General features: G+C 30.1%; 1 protein-coding gene across 1 annotated transcript in view; it reads left to right on the top strand.

Annotated features, from left to right (window-relative positions):
• LOC143725753 (M1-specific T cell receptor alpha chain-like) overlaps nt 1-16,608 on the top strand; it is a 29,399-nt gene extending 12,791 nt beyond the window's left edge. The window contains exons 4-8 of the mRNA XM_077220721.1: nt 4,535-4,599; nt 13,690-13,866; nt 13,958-14,005; nt 14,209-14,316; nt 16,045-16,608. Of these exons, the coding sequence (XP_077076836.1) occupies nt 4,535-4,599; nt 13,690-13,866; nt 13,958-14,005; nt 14,209-14,315 (397 nt within the window). The 3' untranslated portion in view covers nt 14,316; nt 16,045-16,608. The remainder of the gene's footprint in view (nt 1-4,534; nt 4,600-13,689; nt 13,867-13,957; nt 14,006-14,208; nt 14,317-16,044) is intronic.
• Nucleotides 16,609-20,252: the final 3,644 nt, after the last annotated feature.

The following is a 20,252-nucleotide window of genomic DNA, read 5'->3' on the forward strand; positions in this document are numbered from 1 at the left end:
ACAGGTAAAAATGTTTTTGGTTTGACAAATATGAAACTTGAAAGTTTGAAAGTCTATTGTAAGGTATGTTAATATAATTCTTACCAAAAGTAGCTTGCATTAATGCACAAACTGTATTGTTGAAAGTTTATGGAAAATTACAGTATTAAGTAAATATGAAGTGTTCATACACGATAACTTGGCTATAGCAGACACAAGTTACTGTAATGAGTATATATGCTGTATGAATCAAGGATTTGACAAGCTGATATTTGGTTCTGGGACAAAATTAACTGTTCAATCAAGTGAGTTTAAATTTTTTTCATTCTTTTACATTAACATAAAAGTATTACTAAAGAAAGTCACTCTTTAGCAGAAAAGTCTTTTAAAAGTGAAATATTATTGCAAAACAAAAGCCCCACTGTGATTAAACCTGACAAAGGTTGTTAAAGTACTTGCATTTATTTAATTTATTACATAAAAAAAATACTTAAAGCTCACAACTTCAGGCTAGATGGTTTTTGTTATGGACTCGGCCCATGTGTGACTAATGCTCAAAAGATAATCTTTGGGACGGGGACAATACTCACTGTAGAAACAAGTAAGTTTGCATTGTTAAATAAATGAAAAGCCACTAAGTAAAAAGATAAATACTGAATATCAAAGTATCGCTAATATGAAAAAGTAGCCTACTTGATGTTATACTCAGTGATTTTTTGTAATCAGTCTTATAGTTTTATAATATAGTTTTCACATTGCTGCTTAGTCACAGTATATTTTGATCAAATCTTATTTACATTGTAAACAATTTGACATCCTCCTAAAAACAAACCATTTCCATTATCAAAATATAATTAAAAATTCAACAAGCATTTGTTCATCCTAAATGGACATATATTTAGTTAAAACCTTAAGTTTGTATTTGAATTTTTAAAGTAGCTATATTCAATAGTGTAAGAATTAGAATTTTTAGTTCATGGCAAATGATTGTGTGAATGTTGGGTATCAAATGTTCTTTGGAAAGGGGGCCAAACTTGTCGTACAAACAAGTGAGTTTTATTGTCGTATCTTATTTTTTTACTAAACATTATTGATCTTTCTAGACGCCATTATGAGTAGCTTTAAAATATAATGTAGGGCTAAACTGGCACCAGAATTAGAATTAGAATATGCTCTTCTTAACATAATAGACAGAAATGTTACCTGATCAAACCAGTTATTTCTCATATCATTTCAGTTTCACGAGAAAGATTAGGTCAGTAAGTTTTTGTAACTAAGTCTGTCCATGTGTGACTCTGGGAAATAAACTTATCTTTGCAACAGGGACAGAGCTTATCATAGAAAACAGTAAGTTACCTGAGATATACCCCGCTTTTTCTTTTCAATTTAGCATGTTAAATTTGCATTGTTAAATTATTTTACATGTGTCTTTATATATCATTCCTCATAACGCATTATGCAATTTTTTATTCTGTCATGAAAATTAGGAAGCTGATATGACTTAGACTGGCACTTGAGACAATTGAATAAATTTTTGTAGCAAATTAAAACTAATGTCTTTCTTGAAAAATACAGTTGTAAAATTAACCCTTTCTCTCATTACATCAAACCCATTTATACAAAATAACACAATACAAAGCAAGGGAACAGTTTTCAATATTTTCAATATTAAGTAAGTCACAATCAAACAGTGAGGTTTTTGTGATGGGGTCAGCACTTGTGTGAATGCTGCCAACAAGATTATATTTGGGAGTGGGACAAGACTAATAACAGAAACAAGTAAGCTTACATCAATGCCACCGAAAATGTTACATTGAAATATATATATCATATTCCAAATGTATTGAATTTACTCTTCCACTTAAATCCCAACCAGATTAACTCGATACATAGCTTTATCTAATCGTCAAAATGTAAGATTGACATTACCCTGACACTTTTATAAGCACTATATAGGCTAAGCATTAAATGTAGCCTATAAGTATAAAAGCATACAGTATATTTGAAACAGTTGGACTCTGTAGAGGGCCATGTTTTTGTGTAGTTAAAGTTTACAGTGTGACATCAACACAATGGAAAGTAATGTTTGGAGAAGGAACTAAATTGACAGTTGAAACAAGTGAGTATAAAATTAGTACTGATTATAATCTAGCTTTTATAAATGCTGATACTGAAACAGTGTGGACATCATTAGTGAATTCATTAGATTTGACTTGCTATACTGTAGTCTGTAGAGATGGTATAATTCCAGACTGTAAAATGGCTGGAAGGCATTAGTTTTTGGCACATAGTCAATGTGTGTGTGAATGTGAATAAGATTATCTTTGGGAAAGGAACCAAACTTGTTGTGGAAACAAGTAAGTAATGCATTTCTGACAGTCAACATGAACAAATACTAACATTTTAGAGGTCAGTTCAAACTGATGTCCAAAAAAGATCAAATCTGAGTAGTGATATTTAGATTTTTCTCTCCACTTCTTTAAAACGGAACGGAATAATTTCACAAAAAATGTTTGTGATGTTGTAAAAGTATATGTGATGTTGATAAATGGTCAAGATCATAAATTCTTTAAAGTTAGCAAAATACATTTGATAATGGTTAGTTTTCTAAAAACTAAATTACTAGCTTATCGTTATCATATTTGCATTATTCTTTTTTAGATTCTTGCTATAATTTTTCAAACTAATCAAACAAGTCATACCTAGAAATAAAATATAATGACCCCCAAAAGATGGAATCTCACTGACCAAACGTTTACTAAGGGTAAATGTACCATACTATACTGATGTGTGAATAGGAACAACAAGATCATATTTGGGACCGGCACCAGTCTCATTGTTACTTCAAGTAAGATATTTTGTTTCATCAAATAAATAGTTTAGTATGATAAAAAGTATGATCCTTAACATATTTATTTTAAACCTAAACAAGATGAAGAGAAAGGTTCATCATAAAAATAAAAAATAAATCATTTTATAATATTAATATTTTAATGAATCAAAGTGCTTCCAAATGCATATATTCAATAATTCAACGGTTTATTAGTGACTTTCAGTTAAAAGTATATATTTGAAAACCTTATAAATTATAAGCCATATACCTATAAAGGTTAGACCAGCAGTAACATTGAATATTTATATATTATAGTTTAAAGTGTTTCATGTATTGATACTTGTTTTTGCTATATGGTCAATGGCTGTGTGAATGATGCATATAAGATTTTCTTTGGTAAGGGATCCAAAGTCATAATACAATCAAGTAAGTAAAGATTTTTCCAAATTGTACAGTTAAATTACTTAATTGTATGCAGTTTGGATAAAAATGGTAATAGTACATATTCAAAATCTATTTATTTACAGTCATATCCAAAAATGCACTATAAAATAAACACCAAACAAGAGTGGCTAAAGTTGAATTCAATGTAATTTTGATATACTTTAGCTTTTGTTTCACATGAAAAATAAGAACCTTTTATATGACTTTAAACCATAACTGCCTTCAGAGAAATACAACTCACAAAGAGCATTAACATCCTTATACGTCTGTATAATAATAGGTAACTGTGATAGGCTATAGATGACTGTAGTTTGTATGATCTTTATAGTTGTACAATTTATAGTATGCTTTTCAAATATGTATACTTTTAAATGAAAGTCACCAATAAACAGTTGAATTAGATTCCAAATAAAGTATTCTAAATAAATATAGCCTTTATTGTTGGGATTCAAAGCAAGGAGAGTATAGGCAACATGTTTACGTGTTCGGATAAACCACTGTGTGACTCAAGGAATTAACAAAATTATTTTTGGAAAAGGCACTCAACTAAATGTCCTTTCAAGTAAGTGTAGATCAAGCTTGTCTTTTTTATGTTATATTTTAAAACCAATGTTAAATTTAAAACTGTGTTGCCATTATTTAACCATTATTAATGAGTATTGTACACTTAACATTCATATGATGCTAAATTGCACAGGGAAAAAAAAAAACAATTATCAAAAGTAAATTGATGAAAAGAATTGTGATAGCCTAGTACTTTAGTAGTCTAAAATGTAATAGTTGTTCACAGTCAATATGGCCTTTTATGTAACCACTTCTACGTATATCAGGGCAAGATGTCAAGTTCTTTATTTTAAATATAGTACAGGTATAGTGGAAAATAACCATGTAAGTAAAATATGAGTAGATCATATATGGACTGATGTGCAAGACTTTGGAAAAGTTTTTTTATTTATGTCTTATTTAAATCAGCTAAGCTTAACTAGTTCTTAGGGTTTCCATCATCTTAAACTAATACATAACTTTGAATTTGGGATTCATCAATATGTAACATCAACAATATTAGGCATTTGTTGTAGAACATCAAACATCATCAATACAACATTTGGAATAATACCTGATACCAAAAAGATAAATTATAGTATTATTTCTTAATTATATTTTAGGTGATAATAATAACATTTATCCCTATTAATTACATTTATATGAAAACATACCTTGTAATCATCACCGGGATGATTATATGTTCAGCAGCAGTTATGTGTTTATGGTCAACAGCTGTGTGTCTCAAAGTGGATTCAAAATTATATTTGGAAAAGGCACTAAACTAACTGTGTTTTCAAGTAAGTGTGGCTCAGTTCTCTCAAATATCGCATAGCTTTTTCATGAAATATGCATGTTTTTATGATTAGTACAATACATCAACAGTGATCTCCTGATCATAATTTTTCTTGTAATATCATACTTAATTCCCAGATAAATACATTCAAAACGTACTTCTTGTTGTTAACTTTAGGAACATCAACTCTTCTTTTGTCTTTGAAACACAACAGTTAAAAACAGATTTTTATTCTACCATTAAACTTTGATATAAATGGATGTTGTTCCTTCTTTAAAGTTTTCACACTGAATCTTATTTAATAGCGATTGTGACTGAATAGCTTGCAGTGTTTTTGATATCAGGATATTGCTAGTTTTTAGTATATGGCCAATGGCTGTGTGAATGTTGGACAAAAACTTTTCTTTGGGATGGGAACAAAACTTCTTGTACAAACCAGTAAGTTGTACTTTAATCTTAGTATGAATGCTTGAATGCTATTATTGAAACTAAATTGATAAGTGATTACATAAAAGGCCTACTAAGTACTAGACTACTAAAGTAATATCTCAATTATTTTAATCAATTTAAGTATACAGGTCAATATGTTAAGTCATGTTAGCCATCATTTCTCAAAAACATTTTATAGTAGTAAAAGAGAAAAAATACTAGAGTAGGGGTACTTGGACTGCAATTATGAATGAACTTGGAATTGGACACACTCGGGTAGACTTGTAATCATACTTGACGTGAACTTGGACAGTCAAATCCACATCATGTGTAACATGAAAAAAAAAAAGAAACATAAAATTAAGACAAAAGACATTAATAAACATTCCTCACTAAAACTCAATTGGTTAAGTGCTTAGACTCGACTCGGACTCAACAATTTGGACTCGAGCCCAACACTAAAAAATACCCTAAATTTTGTGTTAAAATTGGAACAACAATGAAATATTTAGGTTTTAAGGTGACTTTTCATTCCATTGTTGTAAAATGCTATCTCTATGCTGTTCAGTGCCATCAGGATGTCAATACTTTTTTATACATGATGAATGACTGTGTGAATGATCAAATTAGAATGTTATTTGGCAAAGGAACAAAACTCATTGTACAGTCAAGTAAGTTATATCCAATATTCGTACCAATATTTAATTGTATGCATAAAATGTTTATTTAAAAATGCTAGTTATCTCATATTTATGTTATAGAAAAGCAAATAATGTAAGGTGGAAGTATTTCAGATAAGACTGCTAGTAAACACAACTCATTTATTGCCACTTTAATTATACAAACAAACAAAAAACACCAAAAACACACGGTCAACATCAAATCAAAGAATGGAACTCAATACAATTTTATAAGGTTCGTCTAACGCTTTAGTCTGTATTTTTGTAAATTTGTAGAAATGAGTAATATCTCAAAAAATGAATTTAATATAAATTGATCCACCCTACAACAGTCCACTCCACATTGTCCACATTGTACACATTGAATAAATGCACTGTGCTTTACTGATGTGTGAATCCTGGAGGCACCAAGATCATATTTGGGACAGGCACCAAACTAACAATTAATTCAAGTGAGTTATTTGACTTTTCAAAAGATCATAAGTCCATATTCTTTATTTGGTATTAATGACTTGCATTGCTTAGCAATGTTAATTTAGATATTTAAAATTTTACTATAATATAATGCTACGATGAGGATAATATAGATGAGTATAATATTAGAAGTTCACATGACTTGAAATAAGTAACTTTTGGAACGTCAACTATTCTTTTGTCTTTGAAACATAACAGTTAAAAACAGATTTTTATTCTACCCCCTATATTTTGATATAAATGGATGTCATTCCTTCTTTAAAGTTTTCACAGTGAATCTTATTTAAGAGTGATTGTGACAGAATTGCTTTTTGATATCAGGATATTGCTAGTTTTTAGTATATGGCCAATGGCTGTGTGAATACTGGACAAAAACTTTTCTTTGGGATGGGAACAAAACTTCTTGTACTAAGCAGTAAGTTGTATTTTAATCTTAGTATTGAATTTATTCTGTGATAAACCCATTATTTCATCAACCAAACGTGACTTTGATTGTATTGTAAAATGAGAATGACATGTCACAATGTAAACAAAATGCATTACAATAGATTTATCATGTAAACTATCAAAAACTTCTGTTCAGTGATGTTGGACCTTTTGGGTAACTAAACCAAAAAAAGAAAATTGACAAATATAAAAGGATAAAAGTGCCAAACAAAACCATTTAGTCAATTCTGGGTTCAAAAACAGGCACCAAAATAATAATAGATTCTAGTAAGTTTTAACTTTATTACTCTTTATTCAGTATATATTCATTTGTCAAGCACATTGAAAGATGGCCGCTCCAAAAATGTTGAGGACATTAAAGAGACAGAAGTCTATGTGTAGTGAAATGTAATATTAAATTTACTGATCCACCAAATATCAGACATTTTCAAGATGTTAAAACCCACTTCATCCACAGACATTAGTTATTAATCTAATTCTTAATAGAATTTACTGTAATGTCAAATTACAAAACTCTTGTCCTTTATACTATCAGAGGAAAGAGTATCCAATGTATTTCTGTGTTGAGTTTTGTAGTTGTGTGACTCAAAGTAGTGGCAAACTGATCTTTGGGCAAGGGACTCAGCTCATTGTGTTATCCAGTAAGTTATGGATTCAGTTATTTAAATTTAACTTTAATTGATATTACTCAAGCTCTTTTCACTAATCCACTGACTGAACAGGTTGTACATGAGATTTTCACAGCTTTTTTTAATTTATGTAATTTATTTGTTTTCTAAAGATTAAATCAATGCAATTATTAATTTGACTGATACATTGATATATTTTAGATTTTAGAGACTTTACAAGTACAGTAGAATTCACATTATGTATAACATGAAATAAAAATAAGTAATGACATAAAATTAAGATAAAAATACATTAGTAAATATCTCTCACTCTAACTCAATTGGTTCAGTGCTTAGACTCGACTCGGATTCGACAAGGTGGACTCGTGAACAAAATCAAACACTGCTGAGCAAATTTAGTTCTAATTCTTGATAATAGTATTGATAATAGATTGATGATAATAGTAGTAAAATATTTTCTTAAATATGATGTTTAAAAGTATGATCTTTAAAGTTATTTTTTTAAAGACTTAAAGACATACAATCCATGTACACGACTGGTTTTTGGCACAGAGTCGATAGCTGTGTGACTAATCAATTTAAGATTTTCTTTGGCAAGGGGACCAAACTTTTAGTACAAGCAAGTAAGTTTTATCTCTAAAATTGTAATAATCACTCATTTATTTTACTTAAAATATTTGATTAAACTGCTGCATGAAAAAAAATATTATATTGTATGGAATAGATAATATGTTTGTGATGATAGGTTTGCTTTCATTTTCTAAATATTCTTACAGACATCATCATATAATGTCCTAATTTAGTGGAAAATTACTATTACTGTAAAATATGAGTAGATCAGATAATTGTACTGATTTGCAAGGCTTTGGAAAAGACAGCCTTGAGAGTTGAGTTTAAAAGTTTTTTCTTTAAAATTTAATAATATCAGACGGTGTAGATTGCATGTAAAAAGAACAAATTATTAAGTTCTTAGGATTTCCCTCCTCTTAATCCGTAATACAAATCTTCGGCATCATCAATTTATGTAACATCAACAATAATAGACATTTATTAGTACATACAAACAGCATCAATACAATCTTTGGAATAAAGCTGACATTTAACTGATACATTAGTTAAAATATTTCTAAATTAGAGTTTAGATGATAATAATCTCCTTTATCCCATTTGATGGAATGAAAACATACCTTATGATTATATGTTCAGCAGTTATATGTTAATGTTCAATAGCTGTGTGAATCAAGGTGGATACAAAATTATATTTGGAAAAGGCACTAAACTAACTGTGTTTTCTAGTAAGTGTGGCTCAGTTCTCTCATGTATCGCATAGCTTTTCATGAAATATGCACTTTTTATGATTAGAACAATACATCAACAGTGATCTCCTGATCATAATTTTTCTTGTAATATCATACTTAATTCACAGATAAATACATTCATAACGTACTTCTTGTTGTTAACTTTAGGAACATCAACTCTTCTTTTGTCTTTGAAACACAACAGTTAAAAACAGATTTTTATTCTACCACTAAACTTTGATATAAATGGAAGTTGTTCCTTCTTTAAAGTTTTCACACTGAATCTTATTTAAGAGCGATTGTGACTGAATAGCTTGCAGTGTTTTTGATATCAGGATATTGCTAGTTTTTAGTATATGGCCAATGGCTGTGTGAATGTTGGACAAAAACTTTTCTTTGGGATGGGAACAAAACTTCTTGTACTAAGCAGTAAGTTGTATTTTAAGTTGACATGTCACAATGTAAACAAAATGCATTACAATAGATTTATCATGTAAACTATCAAAAACTTCTGTTCAGTGATGTTGGACGTTGGGCTAACTAAACCAAAAAACTGACAAATATATAAGGATAAAAGTGCCAATCAAAACCATTTGGTCAATTCTGGGCTCAACAACAGCCATATTTGGGACAGGCACCATAATAATAATAAATTCCAGTAGTTTTAACTGTATTACTCTTTATTCAGTATATATTCATTTGTCAAGCACAATGAAAGATGGCCGCTCCAAAAATGTTGAGGACATTAAAGAGACAGAAGTCTATGTGTAGTGAAATGTAATATTAAATTTACTGATCTACCAAATATCAGACATTTTCAAGATGTTAAAACCCACTTCATCCACAGACATTAGTTATTAATCTAATTCTTAATAGAATTTACTGTAATGTCAAATTACGAAACTCATGTCATTTATACTATCAGAGGAAAGAGTATCCAATGTATTTCTGTGTTGAGTTTTGTAGTTGTGTGACTGAAAATAGTGACAAACTGATCTTTGGGCAAGGGACTCAGCTCATTGTGTTATCCAGTAAGTTATGGATTCAGTTATTTAAAGTTAACTTTAATTGATATTACTCGAGCTCTTTTCACTAATCCACTGACTGAACAAGTAGTTCATGTAGCCTATTGATTGTACATTATATTTTCACAGCTTTTTTATTTATTTACAATATTTATTTCAGTTTTCTAAAAATTTAATTTATGCAGTTATTAATTTGACACAAATATTTTAACTGCATTACTGAGTGGCTCTGACATCAAAATGAACCCTGAAATTTTGACTTGCCATTTATTGAAGTATTTATAACACTGAAAGTCACTGTGTGACTAACAACTTTGACAAAATGTTATTCGCGAAGGGAACTCAGTTGTTTGTACAGACAAGTAAGTAAAACCTTACTTTTGTTTGGAAATAATTCATCTGAACATCAGATTAAAAAACTAAATAAGGAAATCATGAGTTTTAAACAGAACTACAGGAGTATGTCACACAGTAGTCCGATTAATTGGACTAAATAATTTCTATAAGCATGATGGTACAGTAAAAATCTTTAATACAAGGATAATTTATTCTGTGTAAACCCATTATTACATCAACCAACTGTGACTTTGATTGTATTTTAAATGTAGAATTACTCTTGTCAAAATGCATTACAATAGATTTATCATGTCAAACAATTCTGTTCAGTGATGTTGAACTTTGGTGTTACTAAACCAAAAAAGTAAACTGACAAATATAATGGGCCTTGACTAAAAAGTATAAAAGCGCAAGACACAACCATTGTGTGAATACTGGGTTCAACAACAAAGTAATATTTGGGACAGGGACCAAAATAATAATAAATTCCAGTAAGTTGTTTTTATCTTTTTTCACTAATTGTTCAATATATTCAGTATATATGCATTTGTCAAGCACATTAAAAGATGGCCGCTCCAAAAATGTTGAGGACATTAAAGAGACAGATGTGTATGTGTATCTAAAGAACTTTATATATATGCACATTTATATAAAAGTTGCACTTGTGCCACCAGTCCATAAGCATAGATGTTTTTTTTTTTATTCTTTATAAATCCCTTTAATGTAGAAGAAAACATTATAGTTAAGTTGATGTTAAATCTAACACGATGGAGGTTGTCTCTGCTACTCATGGAAGTTATTATCCCACTACTAACCACTGTGTGAATAACAATATTGGTAAAGTATTATTTGGGAAAGGGACACAACTCTATGTACAAGCAAGTGAGTACAACCATTCAAATATTATAATATAATATTATTTTCATAGGACTTGATATCTAATTTTAGTGTCATTAGTAGTGAAATTTACTATTGAATTTACAGTACCACCAAATATCAGACGTTTCAAATGTTTTTAAAACCCAATTCATTCACAGACATTAGTGATTAAATAATCTAATTATTAATTTAATGTAATATCAAATTACGAAACTCATGTCATGAGGAAAGAGTATCCAATGTATTTCTGTGTTGAGTTTTGTAGTTGTGTGACTCAAAATAGTGACAAACTGATCTTTGGGCAAGGGACTCAGCTCATTGTGTTATCCAGTAAGTTATGGATTCAGTTATTTAAAGTCTACTTTAACTGATATTACTCAAGCTCTTTTCACTAATCCACCGATAGGACAGGTAGACTTATACATGCAATTTTCACAGCTCCTTTTATTTATTTACAATATCTATTTAAGTTTTCTAAATAATTAAATCAACGCATTTATTAATTTGACACAAATATTTTAACTGCATTACTGAGTGGCTCTAACAATTAAAATGAACACTGAAGTTTTGACTTGCTGTTTATTGAAGTATTTATAACACTGACAGTCACTGTGTGACTAACAACTTTGGCAAAATTATGTTTGCGAAGGGAACTCAGTTGTTTGTACAGACAAGTAAGTAAAACCTTACTTTTGTTTGGAAATAGTTCATCTGAACATCAGATTAAAAACAATGAAATAAGGAAATTAAGTAAGTTAATAATGAGCTTTAAACAGAACTACATGAGTTAAATATGTAATAATATGATTTTCACACCAGATGTTTATGCCTAAATAAAATAAAGAATTGCTATAAATAATTAGCTAAATAAATCGCAGTAATAAGAATCACTAGTGCAGTAGTACAAATCTTTCATATAAGGATACTATCCATATCTCTTTCTTAGATATTATTGGAAATTTATAATTACTTTGTTTTAACTATTTAGTACAGATACCATCCAAATTGTTTTTGTACTGATATATCAATCTGAGTGACTTCTAGTGTTAAAATAGTCTTTGGAGGAGGGACAAAATTAACAGTACAATCAAGTAAGAGAATAATATATTTTAATCAAAGAACTCTGATAATGTTGTGTAACTGTCTAGATTGATTGGGTATTTAAAAATAGAGTTAGATAAAGAACACAAAGAGAGGTTTGATTTTACTTTCAAATTCTACATAAGACCACTCCTTAAAACAACATTTTAAAATAATCTGAACACACCTACTTCAACAATAAACAACAATTAATGTGTTACCAAGTAACCTTTGGTAGTCACTCTTAAGCATTTTTCATAAACAAAGTCAATTTATGTGGCGAAATAGCTCAATTGAGAAATAAAAATAAAAATGATCAGCATTATAATCAATAAGCTAGACATTCGACAGCCTAGATTCACCAACATGTAATAACTCTCAGTAAAAACGTACTTTCTAATCTTAATGGCACATATTTAATCATGTAATGATCGACGACTATATTCGATTTTTTTTAGCATTACTGAATAGATATACAAAAATCTTTTGAGTTGGTTAGTTTGATAAGTGTCTAAAAAGGCCGAATATTAGTTTTTTTTGTATTCTAAAATAAACTAAATTTGATATTGTTTCGATTTTGTTAGGGACTATAGTACTGTATATAGAGCATCAAGCATGTGCCATTTTGGCCACATGTATAGGATTATGATATGTGTGTTTATCATTGTGTGACTAACACTGCTAACAAAATCATATTTGGGAAAGGGACACACTTATCTGTGCACCCAAGTAAGTAGCAACCTACAGTATATCGTTTTAAATATCTTATTTGTTATAATTTAAGTACAATGTTAATTTTAGTAATGCTAAGTACAAGAAAACATTGTTGACATGGATTTTCCAGTTTAAACAAGTGTTACATTTAATTGACATTTATTTGAGTTTAATTTAAACATGGTCCGGCATGGCAGAAGATTCTAATAAAAAAAACTTCCAAACTTGGACTAGTAGCAGGACTTGTAATCATTACCCATTACAGCAAATGAAGAAAGAATGAAATACAGAAATACAGTATAATCAATTTTTTAAAAAGCAATTTAGAGTTTAAGCCTGAAATTTCGTATTTATTGTGGTTAAATGTATATTTTAATAGATGCAGAATGTACCATTATGAAGTAGTCTAATCATTAGGCAAATTGTGTTGATGCAATTAAAAGCCATCTACTTCTTAGCATAATTGTATTACCCAAGCTAGATTATGTCAGTAAGAGTTTGGATCTTGAATAAGATTGAAACTGTAAGGTCTGGTGATCATTGTGGTATAAATTCAAAATATCTTGAATATATGTTTTCTGATACAGTGTTATATTGTTAATGTGAAATGTACATTTCATAATATATAATAGGCCTAAACTACTGGTTTACATATTGAAAGACTGAATGAGTTTTTGAGGTGAGGTATCAGCCTGTGGGCCTAGAAAAATCAGTTATTACTTTTGAAGTATGGGGTGAGAATTTGTCATATTATCAATATTTTAAATGTGTATTAAGTAAGAGGACTTTGGTGTCATTGATTTGAGGCAAATATACTATTCTATTCTATATTCGATTCATTGAATCGACAATAAGATTTTTTTCCATTTTAATTTGAAATGTCTGTCTGGAAAAAAATGAAATCAAATGAAAATGCTTTTCACATATATAAAATTACAAAGTTTATTGTCAGCGAATGTACTTTCTAATCCAGTAAAGCTGCCATAAAAGCGAATTACATATGACCGAATGTAATTGGCAAATTTTTGTCTGCATCAAACACATACACTTCATGTTTGTGATACTAATGTGTTTGATTTTTTTCTTTTCTTATGTTTTTACAGAACAAAAAAAAGAGCCAGAGTATTACAAACTTGAAGACTCGTGTCTGGCAACTGACTTCACGCAATATTCAGCTGTAAAATTTGATAACATTTCAACAGTGAGATATTCAGGCAAAGATTACCAAAACTACTACAGTAACTTTGCCTTTGGACCTGAAAACGACTGCCCAGAAAAAGGTAGGATTTACCACATACAATAAAAACAATGTCATCTTAATTCCTAAAATATTTGGTTGCATTAGATTAATCTACTTTGTTCCACATTCAGATAGCTGTAATGGGTTATCCAGTCAAAGTGGTGATGATATAGAAAAAGGTAAGTGTTTTTTTTTTTTGTTGAGATTTTTACTGTCTTTTTTATTTAGACTCCCATAGATTTCAGATTGTAAGGCTATTATCATTTTAATAAACATTAAACAAATTTGAAAAACTGGATGAAAGTGTTGGATCGTACATGCTGGATTGTGCAAAATCCATGGTAAACAATAAAGACATACTAATTGTATTTCATTTCTGCAGATGAAAAAACCAACTTCTTGTCACTGGGCCTCTTTTGGCTGAGAATACTCTTTCTGAAGACTGTTGTGTTCAACGTCCTGGTGACTTTCAAAGCATGGATGAGCTAACGTGAGTGACGACGTTATATCTTGTGACAATGGGTCTCATTCACTAACTGTGTGTTAACATTTGTTCGTAAAAACATTTTCATGCAGAAATTATGATTTTTTTTATGTTGCATTTAGATTTATTATAAGTTTAAGATAACATTTAGAACTAAGTGAAACATTCAAATAATACATTCAAATAAGCGGCTATTTGCATTGTGTTAATTTGCATTAACAAAAATTATTTTCTTCGCACTAAGCGCAAATAATGTTAAATGCTATTTATAGTAAGTGTAGGTAATTGTTAGATGCTATTTATACTTAATAAATAGTAGTACAAATAGTGGCAGATACTATTTGGACCTCAGTGTATTGTGGTATTTTATAAAACCGTATGAAATAAAAACAACATTTTCAGCGTATATGATTATATTTATTAAAATCATAAATGGATGCCATCTTATTGAGACATTACTTGTCTCTGTCTTGAAAGCCCTCCCCTACACTAGCATAAATTAAGTAAAAAAAAAAAAAAACTTGACAAAAATCACTGTTTTGTAAAAAAAAAATGCTTTTATGCTCCCAGTTGCCAGATTTCATGTATTTAATTCCCCCATTCAGAGCTTTTCCGTTAAAGGAACAAAGATTTTGCTTAATATTTGCAATCTATCGACCATGCGCACACGCGTTTTGGAGTGCGGATAATCTGGAAACCGACAGACAAGTAAGCTGGAGTTTATCAATCTCCATTGAGATATCCAGCCAGTCTTTGTTCTGCCACTTTGTTGCTCCCACTAAATCTACAATCAAACCTTCCCAGTGATGAACTGTAATAAATCCAAACATGGATCACGACTATATTTGCGATTGTGGTTGCTGAATAAATACATTTACGCAACCTTTGACAACAATCGTTGTGATTATAATTTTGAGCAAAATAATCAGAATTATCAATTTTACCATTATACTGCATGACAAAAATGTGACTAGGTTTTTATTGACTAAAACTTGACTAAACAAAAACAGGACAAGGTTGACTAAATATGATGATAACTAAAAAGTAATTTTGACACTTTGGACAAAGACTAAGACTAAATAAAAAAATAGCTGATAAAAATGAACACTGCCCTACATCTACCCCTACCCCTGTCAGATAATCACTTTATTCACTATATTAAATACCTGTTTGGCTCTTTATTTCCTCTTTTTGAATATTTCTGTCATTTTTATTTAAAATAAACGATTCTCAGAGCTGATATGTGATGGTAAAACGGAGAAGAATGTGTTCGTAAAAGTCAGATTGTGTCAATGTCAATTTCACTTTTATCTATATAGCACTATTAAAACAACACGTTGACCAATGTGCTTTACATCATCTCAGTAAAAAGACAGAATAATACAAAAGTAATACAATAATAAAAAAATACAGTTATATTACAATAATAAAAAAATACAGTTATATTACAGTCATTAAACAAAAATGGTGCGCAAACTGGCATAGGTTGTATAGTTTTGATCTTTATAAAAGATATTTAATGAGTATCAAGTCAACTGGTTTTGAATGGCACACATGGCTTTACTCGAAGATTTTGCTGCACATTCTCTCAGAATATTTTCTGCAAACATACAGTAAGTACGCAACTTGTATGCAATCATTAGTGAATGAGACCCAATATTTTATTAGCAAACTCTATAAAATATGTGCTGTTTTGTTTGAAGAATTACAATTGGTCTATAACTTGTCTTTCAGGTCTCACAAATCCGAGTCGTTTTTCATCAGTTGGATTTATCACACCGAAGACAACAGAAAATGTTCCATCACATTTGAGAGCCATTAGATTTGCACCATTGTTTTTAAATGATGATCAAGGGATTATGTAACCTCCCTCAGTTATGCTATAGTGCTTATGGTTTTAAGAATCATACGGTATACACATTTGAATGTAATGTGTTTATATGCTTTTATAATATGGGCTCAACTATTTTAGTTTAGGATGCAATAGACATATATGCTGCCATTTAGTTGTTCCTAATTTAGGAACTTAGATGTACTTCATGTTTAATTTCTCTTTATTTGAATGATTTCTACATTTATTATCTAAAAAAATATTATTTTGTAAAAAATATTTTTTAAATTACTTTGAAGTTAGATTACATCTGAAAAATTCTGTCTATATAGCTTAATTTTTTTTGCAACATATTTGCATCCACAATTAAGTGGACTTGTGCTTCCTTCCACAATGACTATGACTTTTATTCAATAATGACTTTGTATTGTGCAAAACATATGAAAATAAAATTTATACATAACCAACTCTGGGCTTCTGTGTATTATAATCACACAAAATCCAACCAGATGAAAATGATGATGAAACCTTGATTAACCATTAAGATCACTTTAACTAAATGATAATCAAATGTATTACAATGAATGAGAATGGATTCAAGTTTTGTGGTCACACTTTATATTAGGTCTCTTTAAATACTATGTACTTACATAAAAAATGAGGTTCAATGTTCATGTCGTAGTGAGATGGGATATATTGTACAGACTGTATGGGTAAAGTTAAGGTCAGGTTTGATGGTTTAGTTTAAGGGTGGGTTAAGGTGTAAGGTCAACAGTAATTACCAATAAATGAGTATGCAGTGTCTAGCTTTCCATATGTAATCAAGAGTGCAACAGTGGAATTAATTACAGCTGTAATTATATGCAGGTATTTTTTAAATGAATAATGTAAAAACATACATGTACACGATAAGTGCATTGTATCAAATGATTCATTTAAATGTTAGTATATTAAAGTTCAAGACACTTGTTTTAAATTGGGAGCAGTTTGTTAACTGTATTAAGAAAGAAAATGACCTAGAATTTAACTCTGATATGAAACTTTTTCATAGGTTTATTGGAAACGGTGGATTTTGTGTCACACGATGAAAAATAAAAAATCCCCAAATACCAGAAAATACTGATCATCTTTCTCAAAATTACTAACTTTAAAGTTTTGTGGTGTTTACAAAATGAACTTATCGAACATGCAGACACCATTACTTAAATTCTTATACAGGCCTGCCTCCTTTGCCATCAAAAAAAAAGGCTGCTAAAGGGGAGATAACATAAGGCATAGTTTAGTGTAATATTACAAATAAGGAGGAACATGCAAGAAATTTCTTTATTTGTGATGACCTTTCACATGTTTTTACTGAACTTGGTATAAAGCAATAACTTTACTTCTGAAATTCCCATATTACTGTTGATTATAATCACATCTCAAAATCTCATATATTAAGACAAAGAAAAAAAATGGTGATGAGTATCTACTAACTACATCTACAGACTTTTTAGATAGACCTCTTGCAGACAAAACCTCTGATTAGCTAATTAGACAAGCTGGCACTTCTGGAGCTAGACAGCGCAACAATGGTAACATACAGAGAGTTCTGGACCTTTAACTAACAAAGAACACACCTGCAAACCCTGAGTATTCCGATTCAAAACTGGTCAGAACTCACTGAGTCGCAAAGCATTCTGGTTACCCAGCAGCACAGCAATACATTACAAAATCAAAGCAGTGGAAAATGTGTATACTAAATGTTGATTATCCTTTATCCATCAAGATCAGAAAATGAAAGTCATCTGTTCTCATTCATTGTAATACATATTTAAATTATATGGTTTATGTTACTATGAAAAGCAATGACTTTAAATGAAATGCAAGTATACACTGAAAGAAACAATAAGTCAAATTTACTTAATTTTTCTTTGGCAAGTTTTTGCACGAATATTTTTAAGTAAATTTCACACACATATGGAATTAAGTAAACTCTACTTAACTAAATTAAGTGAAAGTAACAAAGAAATTAAGTAATTTTAACTTGGCTATAAAAGGTTAAGTTAAATCTATTTTGTTGAAGTTTCCTTTGCAATACATTTCACTCAAACAATATAACATTGAATTAACACCATTTTTAAAGTATATGCTTTGTTTAGAAACATCTAAATAATTAAGACAATAGATATTGTGTGAGACACCATATCAAAGATTCCCCTTTGTCGTGAACGCAGAGACCTCATTACTTGGTAGACACTAAACAATTACCGTAACGTTTGATGGATCGTTTTTGTGTAAGAATGTGTCATTTTGAGTAGAAAATGAACTCCAAATGTCACAAAATGGCAAGTTACTAATCCTAACAAAAAAAGCATTGATAAAACAGTGTAAATACATCTGGAAAAATCAACCTCATTATTTATTTAAGGCCCAGTGCATGATGGGAACACCAGTATCAGAAAAGTTGAGGAGTTTTACTTAATTTTATAACGTTGATATTTACGCTTTCATTTCTTGAATTGAGTACTAATATAGAATTCACTTAGTTTTTTAAATTCTTGCCTGAACTAACTTTTTCATGTAAGTTACATTGTTTTTTTCTGTAGTATCTACTTCACCACAAAATCATTTTTATCAATGTAGATGAAACACAAGGTGTACTGAAAATGGTTCTTGATTTGTGATTTTATTTTAAGTTTCTTAACCTTATGTTAAGAAAACACATTTGCAATGTGGAACCACTGGCCACAGCTGAATCAAATGAAGCCAAAAACTATTTTTGAGTGTGCCAGTTAGTACTAGTACAGCATGCTAAATATAGTTGAACTCATTTATGGAATGAGCAAGTAATTATGAGGCTTCTGTAATAGTCTCAGTTATTTCTCATTAAGTGAATCCAATACACAACAATACACAACAGAAGCTAAACAGCAGCCACCCACAACCGAATCATAATCTCCACTCTTCTGCAGAATGGTAACCACATAAAATAAACAACATGAATTCTTCTAAATCTCCAAATAAACTGCACATTTAACACGTTTAGGCCCGGTTTCACAGAAACTAGGCTTTACTTAAATTAGGGCATTTAAGTAGCTTTTATAAACGTGCCTTATTTCATCTTAAGACAAAACAATGTCAGTGACACATTTTAAGATATTCAAGGCAACTTGCTTTCAGTTAAAACAGCTCAAACATGCATTTTAGTCCGTGACTAGGACATATGTGTGTGTGTGTGTGTGTGTGTGTGTATTAAATTAACAAAAAAATACTTGTTTCAATGGACTTGTTCGGTTTTGTTGTACAAACCTAAATTGTGTAAAAAGAAATTATTTCTGCAAAAGTTAATACTACAAAAAAAAATGCAATTTCTACAACGAATAAGTTAGTTCAGGCAAGAATAAAAATGATTTGTTACATTTATACAGTGCTTTTCTCAGAACTCAAAGCGCTTTACATATGGAAGCGGGAATCTCCTCAAACACCACCAATGTGCAGCATCCACCTGGATGATCCGACAGCAGCCATATTGTACCTGAACTCCCACCACACCAGCTTATTGGTGAAGAGGACAAAGATAAAAAAAAGTAATTTATATTATAAAGATGAAATACTCCAATTCATGTGGTGAGGTAAAAAGCCTTCAATTTGTGAGCTAAATCATTCAAAACTATTCAAACTGGAGATCTACGTGTTTCGGCTACAGTGTACTTTACTTGAAATTGTTCGTTTACAATGATTCTTTGAGTAAGTATCAAAGTTATAAGATTTAGTTAAACCTACTCAACTTTCTGATACTGATGTGCATGAATAAAAAATAAGGTTGCATTTGTCCATTTTTTAGTTGCATTTGCTGTTAGGTTTAGTAACTTGCTGTTCTGTGACATCTGGGGTTTATTTTATACTCAAAATGACCCATTCACGGTCAAAAACTATATCCCTTAAATGTTACCGTTATTGTGTGTTGTGTACTAGGTTTTGAGGTCTCTGTGTTCGGTTCATTACCTATAGGAGATATGTTGTCTTACAAAGTGTAATGTGTTGTTTACTAAAATGTGTATAACCGTACACTTAAAAATCATGGCTTAATTCAGCACTACATCAAGGGATATAGTTTTTGATGGTAATT

This window comes from Siphateles boraxobius, unplaced genomic scaffold (genome assembly GCF_051911475.1).
Source record: "Siphateles boraxobius isolate OS27281-9 unplaced genomic scaffold, OSU_SipBor_1 1, whole genome shotgun sequence".
In the NCBI taxonomy this organism is placed as follows: Eukaryota; Metazoa; Chordata; class Actinopteri; order Cypriniformes; family Leuciscidae; genus Siphateles; species Siphateles boraxobius.